The sequence below is a fragment of the Triticum urartu genome, chromosome 3 (assembly GCF_003073215.2).
Source record: "Triticum urartu cultivar G1812 chromosome 3, Tu2.1, whole genome shotgun sequence".
Classification (NCBI taxonomy): Eukaryota; Viridiplantae; Streptophyta; class Magnoliopsida; order Poales; family Poaceae; genus Triticum; species Triticum urartu.
Window position 1 is genome coordinate 385,260,017 of NC_053024.1, and position 9,262 is coordinate 385,269,278.

At 40.8% G+C, this 9,262-nt stretch overlaps 1 protein-coding gene across 2 annotated transcripts; it reads right to left on the reverse strand.

Moving 5' to 3' along the window:
• Positions 1-724: 724 nt before the first annotated feature.
• Positions 725-8,299, reverse strand: LOC125544050 (serine/threonine-protein phosphatase 6 regulatory subunit 3). Of its 2 annotated transcripts, none has more exons than XM_048707588.1 (19): positions 8,011-8,299; positions 7,003-7,106; positions 6,209-6,295; positions 6,047-6,122; positions 5,871-5,945; positions 5,642-5,695; positions 5,334-5,393; positions 5,125-5,241; positions 4,768-4,862; positions 4,257-4,459; positions 4,012-4,109; positions 3,525-3,628; positions 3,285-3,450; positions 3,080-3,202; positions 2,898-2,980; positions 2,678-2,819; positions 2,511-2,540; positions 2,018-2,088; positions 725-1,929 (listed from the first exon to the last, which is right to left on the reverse strand). In XM_048707588.1, the coding sequence occupies exons 1-19, from the start codon at positions 8,047-8,049 to the stop codon at positions 1,227-1,229; spliced, it is 2,430 nt and encodes an 809-aa protein (XP_048563545.1). In that variant the 5' UTR covers positions 8,050-8,299; the 3' UTR covers positions 725-1,226. The 2 variants fall into 2 exon arrangements, with proteins under 2 accessions (XP_048563545.1, XP_048563546.1); XM_048707589.1 differs by having other exon boundaries at positions 725-1,926; positions 8,011-8,297.
• Positions 8,300-9,262: the final 963 nt, after the last annotated feature.

Genomic DNA, 9,262 nt, shown 5'->3' on the forward strand with positions numbered 1-9,262 from the left:
AACAATGAGATTTTTATTTGGGCTAAAAAAATCAAGGGAAAATAGCATTTATATTGTAGTAATAACAATGGGCCAAAATGTTAGTTTTCATCTACGGGTTGTTATCAGGTCATGCGTGGCTTCATGTAGGCTCAAATCCCCCGTCGCCAATATTTTATCTTACAAACCACTAATCCCACTTAGTCTTCACAATCAAAGTTATCTCTACGAGAACACAATATTAGATTTCATGTGTACGTGTCAACAGGAAAAAAATCACCATTGAAGTTGTCGCATGGTGAGTTGTCATGACAATGACATCGAAGTTGCCACGTGATAACTTTGGTACAACAAAATGACAACTTTAATAATTATGAGATGGCAACTTTGGAGCCCGAAACTTTCTACAAAGTCCTCAACAATACAAAGCTAATGGTGAAAATGTTTAAAGTCGACCAAGCAATTTAATCTACAAATCGTTTTTTTTTCACTATGGTCACTTACATGCATGAATATGCTGCTCCACTCTGATTGAGCTTCTCACGTTAGAGGACATGAGCTAGCCTTATCATGAAATTAAGATCTTATGTAAAAATCATACATGGATTTTTACTAGTCCACCTAGTTCAACTAAATTTTGCAAACTGCTTTGGTAGTTCTCAGAACAACTAAGGGAATAGCTGGTCAAGAAAAGACATGTTTAACAAGCTGGATCTGAAACAATTTAAAGCAACAAGCAGAAATATTTTCATTAAAAAAATAGCATGCTCTATTTGAACTGAAGCACATCGAGTCAGAAGAATTACAATAGCTAAACTAGAAATAATACCATATGAAATATTATAGTTCCAAAGTTAACCTAATAATGAAACAAAAGACTAAAGTAGACAAAACAGTTGCCATCCAAAAAGAATTGTGCTTTCACATATCGCAAGACACGAGACTACCGCCAAATGACATTTCGCATCAACCAATTGTTCCCCATGAAACGGAGGGTAAATTTTGAAGCAAATTGACCAATTTCTGATGAAGTGTGCGCGTGCAGTTAGACAATGGTGCCCATTTGTACAGTGATTGGCCACAATGGAAGGCAAAATAGTACACTTGCTTATTGTACAGCAGTTTGCTTCGAAGTTGCTTGTGGCTGATGAGCACTTGAAGCAAAGATGATTGCCTGTCTTCTGAGGGGTCTGACTAATAATTGCTCGTCAGCTATGCCATTTCAGTCCATGAGATACGCTGCCACTTCACTCTTTTGCTTCTGCTGCGCCAGTTTTAGCTTCAACATCCACGGCAGATACTTCCTTGCTTGGTACCTCCACGACTGCATCAGCTTTCACTCCAACATCCCCGACTGCATCAGTTTCCACGACTGTATCAGTTTTCATTTCAGTATACACGACTGCATCAGTCTTGGTCGGTACCTCCACATCTTCGTTACGGACAGCTTGCTCAGAAGATAATGCCGAGCCAGCCAAATCACTCCCATTGACATCAGGATCGGGTGAAGCTTCAGAGATAGGATTGTCCAAATCAGATGAGCCAGCTGGTTTATCAACTGTTCTCTCTGCCTGTGTCTCAGTAGCTGGGACTGAAGATTCAGCTGCTTCAGAGGCAGCTTCGTCTGTGCTAGCTTCAGTACCATGAAATGAAACATCCGGATGCCGCTCAGTACCTTCTGCACTTTCTAGTTGCTCATTCTCAGTGCTCAAATTTGTCTGTTTGGTACATTCTGCAGCATCTTCTGCCTCCTTAGCAGGACCATTTCCAAGACCCAAAGTTTCCATTTGATCCTCAGTGCCAATTGCTTCACCATCATCAGCTTCCTCGGTGTCTGGGGAAGCCTCCTCAGAGTTGGGTGAGGACGAAGGAACAGAGGCAGCTAAACGGTCATTGATACCTCTCTCTCCATCAAACGTGAACCAATTCGAATTTGTAAAGAGGGAACTGCTTTTAAACACACAATACATTGCCAATGAGTTACCTCCTACAAGAGAAAAAATCAAGTGCTGGAGTACAATTTAAGATAGCAAATTACCCGTCTGGATCATCTCCCAGACGCAGGGAAGATATTACAACCTCAGCTGATTCGTCATCAAAATAGACATCCTGAAAGGCAAATATAAGAGATTACTATACTCAAAAGAAAACAATATACTCCCTCCATTTCTAAATATAAGTCTTTTCAGAGATTTCAATACAAACTACATACGGATGTATGTAGACATATTTTAGTGTAGATTCACTCATTTTGCTTCGTATGTAGTCCCTTATTGGAATCTCTAAAAAGACTTATATTTAGGAATGGAGGGAGTACTTGTCGGTGCATTAATACATTCGTGGATAAACTAACCATAATGTTGTTTCCAAACAAACTTAAAACAACACGGCAGTTCATACTTTATAGTCGGCTTTTTCTACATACAGTTTATTGCAGTGAACATTTTTTTAGGAAAGCCTCGACATTTAATCGCAGTGAATGCTAGAATCGTGTGCAAATAACAAGAGAACAATAGGTTACTTAAATATACCTCATCATCACGTTCAAGTGACCCTTGTGCCTGCATTAATGATCAGCGTGTATTATTAACATGTCTGCACATACAATGCAGCAGTAGAAACAATAGCAGGATGCAGGGAATGAATATTTTGATAGTAGCGAACCATAAAATCTAACAAAAGTAGCACATTGGTATACCTCTTCAATGTCATCATTGCTGTATATCCCATAGCGGAATGCCTGGCTCAAGTTATTGGCCAGAGCTGCAACATCATAATCCCTGTCTCGGAAGTCATCATCATCACTATCCCTACCACGGTCATGAAGCGAGGTTGGGCGTCTGCAGCATACAAGTCCAGCGATACTTAGAGAAAATGAAAGCAAGATATAGCATGCTAAACAAGCAAAGAAAACCTACCCACAAGCCCAATGATAAACATTCTCCACCTCATTTCGCCTGACCAGAACATCTGTCTGCCATTCAACCCACTCACTGTTACCCTACTCAAACAAAAAATGCCAGGTCAAAATAAGGCATACAAAACTATAGAAAAATCACACTTACAAAGTATTGAGTGGATGCACAAATAGGAAAGATACCTGCAGGTGAGTCTGGATTGTGCTGTTACTATTTCCCAACTGAATGAGTTTATTGGCTATTCTTGTCATGTGACCAACATTCCCAATTTTTGAAGGGGTTTTCCCTTCAGACGGCACAGTAGGCTGCACACAAGAGGCAAAGCATGATGGGGCATTCTTGGTAGTATCAAGTCAAAGCTGTTATAGCATAATAAATATAACTTACCCCATTAGATTCTGTTGCCAAAGAAGAAAGCTTGTCGGCAGCAAGAATTTTACCAACAATGTCACAGTCATTAAGAACATGTTCGACAAGTTCTGTTCTTTTACCCTCCAGGCAAGAAACAATTATATTCTCGACATGATGGTGCAAAAAGTTGTTATAAGGGTACCTGTGGTTTAACAAACATATGAGATAGCCCTTTAAACGATGATGAAGCAAAAGGAAATAATATATCCATCTTACTCAAAGAATAAGTCAATGGAGCACTTTATTGCCGATTGGCTGATTAGCTCCTGTTCAGCAGTTTCACTGCCAACTGTCAGCAAAACAGAGATGAACTCCACAATCTGTAAAAAAAAGGGTATGTCCAGTTTAACACAAGCGAGCAGGAAATTACCAAGCCACTACAACATTGCCGAAATTTAAGAGCATGCAGTACTAAATAACACTAATACGTAATGTATGGCTCGGCAGAAAGAAATGATATACAAATAGCATTTGATCACACTAAGATCCAAGCATGCATGCATCTCGTCTACGTTTAAACCCCAGGTAACCACACCAAAATTAGAGTAGTAGGTCAGTCCAGACAACACTATGCACCTTTACAAAATACAAATAAAGTTAAAGACCATCTGGACAGGAAACAAAGAGCTCAAGGCTCAACAATAATCACTACAAGATTGAAATGACCAAATGGTCAACTGAAAGGATTTGCAACATCCAGTACCTTCAGTCGATGCTTCCCCAGAGGTGGGCGTAAACATCCATAAGTTGTAGGCAAAACATTTTCAGCAGCAGAGGTGTCCAATAAGTTCAGCAAATTACCTACAAAAGTATGTCAGCTATAACAATAAATCTCAAAACAAAATTAGATCTAGCAAACCATGACACACGGTGTAGTGTAGACAAGGTCTAGAATTGATTAAAGAAGGTTTTCCTAACAAAATCTTGCACAAAATACCCAACACTCACCTAGACTCTCGAGCATACCATCAACTGTCTCAGGACTGGCAGTGACCAATGCCCCATGGCTTACGTTGCTTCTGAATGCTTGATAGGAAGCTGATGCCAATCTTTTTGGGTCCAGTAAAGATATGCACACTGACAATGAATGAACCAGCACAGACTTGGGTCTTGATCCTTCAAGAGCATGGCAGAACAACCTCCCAACAAAACTGCAATTGCATAGAACAGAGCATAAATATTTCAGATCCAAAAAGGAAAACCAACAAGGAAACCTACTTGTAAATGTAGGGCTTTGTAACCATCTATGTAAAGCCTCTTAATATAAAATTAGTCATGGACTCTTTACAAGCATAAATTGGACATGGACTCTTTACAAGTAAAGGATTAGAAGAAATGCATGGATATTCTTTCTGTGCTTCTCACCACTACCAAAAAAAATGCACTTCCCTACTGAAAGGTTTTCCCCTTCCCAATAAAGATTAAAACTGTGACGGCAATAAAGTTCTAAGATTGAGACCTTGGACTGCATATCTTTGAAGCGAGAGATGGAGGTGCACATCGAGTCACAGCACAAAGAATTTCGGCAGCATTGGCATGCACTTCAGGAGAGTCCTGCTTGGCAATATTACAGTATGTCAAATTTCTGCTAGTAACATTTCAATTAAAGTTTTTCAGTGAGAAACTGAATATTGTTATTTAGGAGGCTTATGTTTATATAGGTAAAAAATATCTCAAGACAAAATGTTTCTCAAATGAAATGCTAGGTTTGTATGCAATTATGTCTCAGAAAATACAAGCAGATATATGCAAAGGCGACAAGGCAAGATAAACAAATAAATGCATTTCCCTAGTGCTATATATTTCCCCAACTCACCGATGAGCTAAATTTATCTGCGATCATTCCAAGAACATCTGTATTTTCTAACCACTGCATTGTATCAGCATAGTTTGAATATATGGTCTCATCAGCACCAATCAGGCGTATCAGCACCTGAAGAATTCCAGGGGCAGCAGCGTCAACCAACTGTAGCAGCCGAAACATCAATCCACTAAATGTAATAATAATTATCAATAACATCTTACCTCCATTACAGATGTGATGCCAATCAGGTCAACAAGTTGGACAACAATCTCTGGATGCTCCTATTAAAAAATGAGTGTGTTGTAATCCATTGAAATATTCAAGAATCAAGCTTGTCGGATGAAATTTGTGACCACAGAAGAAAATTGTTCGCGTGAAAGCTAGACCCAGCGCAAAATACTGTATTAGCTTTCCTTGATTAACCAAACCGCCCAAATATTCAAAGAAAGTACACTAAATGGACATATACCCCATAAGTTTAAGTGCGAATTAATAAACTGTTCCTTGTTTATACAAGGGCAAGGAATACCTGAACATAATTCATTAGTGGGGCAGTCTTCCGCAGCATCAAACAAATTACCACCTACAACAAATAAGTAAATCAAACAGACTTCAGCCTTGTAATAAATATGACAGCAACTACAAGATGAAATCTCAACATCAGATTAACAAAAGGCAAGACCAAGCCTCAGCAGGGAACTTTTACAACGAATTTATGCCATGATGCGGATATAAATAATCCAAATAAAATGAAATACCTTACTGAAGTAACCAGATAATAATGTGCTGTGTGGATGATCAGGTTTCACAAATGAGAAAAGCAAATCCATTAACTGTAATGCAGAAGATTAAGAGAGAAAAAATTAGCTAGAATGGTTGTAATGAAACATATCTGACAAAGATGTCAAAAGGACAAGAAAGCTTTTACTCTAACCTCTTCATCTTCTACTAGGGTCCTCAAAATGACATCGATTTCACAAGTAAATATCTCACAAGCAATGAAAGGGAACCTGCAAGGAATGGGTGAATTTATACAAAGGAGGAAACTCAACCCTTGACATATAAAGGTAATGAATATTAATGACCAATGGCATACTTGAAAGAGCGCTTTTTTTCAGCGTCATCCGGAACTTCTTCAACAACATAACGAAGCAATTGCTCCACCTGGGCCTTGTCACGCAGGCTACACAAAATATTTCAAGCATTATAGGCTGGGAAATACCAATAGCATAAGTTGAAGGAACACTGGATGCCATAACAGTCAAGAAACTGAAGGCCAACATAGGTATTTACTATATCACTCATTCACAACCAGATGATCTATACGAAAACTCAACGTGCCAATTTGGTTTGACAGTACAAAATACTAGTTTAATAACTTGTATTTGCTCAGAAGGCATCAGATTCACTTCTTTGCAGGTTAATATAGATAAAAACTAGGCATCTATTTGGAGAGGAAATGGAAAGTGGGAATAGAAACAGTTTACCCTCAAGATGAGCATACTCAGAAAATAGTGATCCTTGCTTGTAAACAAAAGAACTATATGAACCATCTATTTAGAAGAAAGCACTACTGCCAGCATTAGTGCCAAAAACAAACTACAAATTCTGGGCAGATTTTCTTCCTATGATGGGATTAAAACAGCAACTATTAAGTGCAAAAACAATTGTACTTGTCTCATATATGTAGACTGGTTCATAATTTCCTTAACTTAATAAGCGACTGCGTTTCCTTTACAACGGTTACAGCTATCTCAAGAGAAAAGTATAAAATTCTTCTTTGTTACTCTACTAGTACACGGTATGAAAATGAATAGTAAGGTTATACAATAAATTAAACATGCCACGCATGTAAACCTCAAGCTAAAAACAGAAGCTCGAGGAAATTACAAATTTATGAGTCGGGTGTTCAGTGCTTTGCACTCTTGAATAATTTCATCCTCATCAAGAAGTTCTTCAAGTGTAAAATTTTCCTTGTCTAGGATTGTATCCACCTGAAACAATAATATATTAAGTTAGGTATAAGTTGATTCATAACCTTTGTTTCTACAATACTATGAAAATATATTAAGATATCATTGAGGATAAAAAATTATTTACATTGACCATGGAATAATATTATAATTATCATTATTATTCATGATTCATGTGGGCCATGAGATGGAATGATGGAGCCATTTAGTAAAATTATCAGACAATTCTGGGTACAGCTGAGTTTGGATGATTGAACACAAGATTTTTTTGAAGGCAACTGAACACAATATCAACGAATAGAATTGGAATTAGAAAGGCACTTCGTTTTGCTCAAACATGGTATTATCTCAGAAGAAAATCAGTAGAGGCCAAGTAACTCATAAGAATGGAAAAAAGGGGAGGAACAGCTACACTGGCACACTGTTCCAGCCACAACACAGAAGTTCTTCATAAAACAGCGTAAGTACCCAACTCATATGAATCTTCAGTTTACGATGCTAATCAAATAGTATCACACATCAGATCAGGGATTCAGTTTTAGAAACACAGCAGCTTTGCCATATGCATCCCCGTTTACACAACGATCCGAGTCATTCCCAGGGCTAACTTGCATGCAAAACATAACCAAATCCGAACCCAAGGCATTTACTCCATCCCTGCAACCCGCCCCAATCACGAGAACAGCACATGCACGAGCTCGCCAATGCAAAATCACACAACTCGCAGTCACAGCGCACCCGGGAACAAAATAAGAGCAAGCGAGCATTACAACCCACAAACAAGTGCCGCACCCAATCCACAGTGTCAATCTAAACAAACGGGTCCACGACCAAGCTCGCAGCCACCGCAGCACATATGGACGGGCGAACGAACCAATCTGAGAGAGCGGAGGGGGATTGGGGGAGCTACGAGCAGGGAACTCACGGGCGAGGCCGCGGAGAGACCGGTCATGCGCCAGAACATGGTGGCGGCGGCGGTGGATCTAGGGTTTCCGACCCCGGGGAGCGCGAGTCCGCGGCCGAATCCGCGCGAATCCGGGCGGCGGCGGCCGGATTGGGCGGCCGGGGGAGGAGGGTGGATCGGGAGAGGGGCGAGCGGATCGAATTGGGATCGCGGGGGGTGGGAGGCGCACGAGAGGAGGAAAAAACAGCACGCTTTTCTATTTGGGCTTTCCTTGGGTTTGATTTGGCTTGGAGATGGGGGATTGGAGCTGAGGGGCGCTGTTACTTTTGGCGACGAGCGCAGATGGCGATGGGTCGAATTATTTGCTCACTTGTGTTGTTAAAATAAAAAAGAAATAGGAAAATCTGAACCATGGACTCGTTTCAAAACTGATCTATATAGTGGTAATGGTTCAACCTTCACTTCCCCGTGCGTGACGATTTCACCCACGATTTGAACTCCTCGCATACTAATGAAGAAATAAGCGAGAAAACAACTGCTCCATCGTCTCCATCTTTGGCTCCCCTTCTTTATCGGCCACACGCTCCGACCCTCATTTTTGTTTCTTCCCTCTTGTGGGCGATCTTTTCTTGCTCCTCCGCCTCTGTGAAGGAGATCAATCGACGTGGCCAGTGCAGATTGCAAGCCCCGGCACCATGGTCGCTAGAGTTGTGCGACTTGGAGGACCTCCTAGCACCGGGGAGGCGCGAGTACTCTCGAGTTGGTCATCGCTTGCATGAATCGCCAATACACGGTCCACCAACATCTGTCGTCACCCTCGCTCAGCGCAAGCCCCTACACACGTCTCAAGAGAGGAGTCATTAGAAAATGTCGGGGAAGCAATCACCTGAGAATGAGAGCACAACGACAGTGCTAATTTTTGTATGTCTCTTCACATTGGTTTGTCGTAATTCCCCTCTCTCTCTCTTTGTGTGTGTGTGTGTGCGTGAGGAACACACATCACATAGATAAAGGAGAAGAGGAATCAGAGCATCTCGGTCATGATCTATCTCCACCTGGTGATTGACATTCATCCAGTCCGACATCCTGGCTAGCTGCAATTAATTGTCGGGTGTCTCGATCGATCTTCCTTGATTTGGCCGATAGGGATCAGGACGGACAAGCGGGGTGATGTTCTTGGCATGCTGCTATAATGATGTGGGCATGCTCATTGATCCAGACACCATCTACCACACCCATCCCGACTGTCAGGACGCCCCCAAGTCACACTTCA

Excerpts from the sequence above, each read along its gene's own strand:
- LOC125544050 (XM_048707588.1), bottom strand. The coding sequence starts at position 8,049 with ATGTTCTGGCGCATGACCGGTCTCTCCGCGGCCTCGCCC. Across the intron at positions 3,451-3,524 it reads TCCATTGACTTATTCTTTGA|GTACCCTTATAACAACTTTT; the intron begins GTAAGATGGATA and ends GTTAAACCACAG. Across the intron at positions 2,089-2,510 it reads CACTTGAACGTGATGATGAG|GATGTCTATTTTGATGACGA; the intron begins GTATATTTAAGT and ends TTTGCCTTTCAG.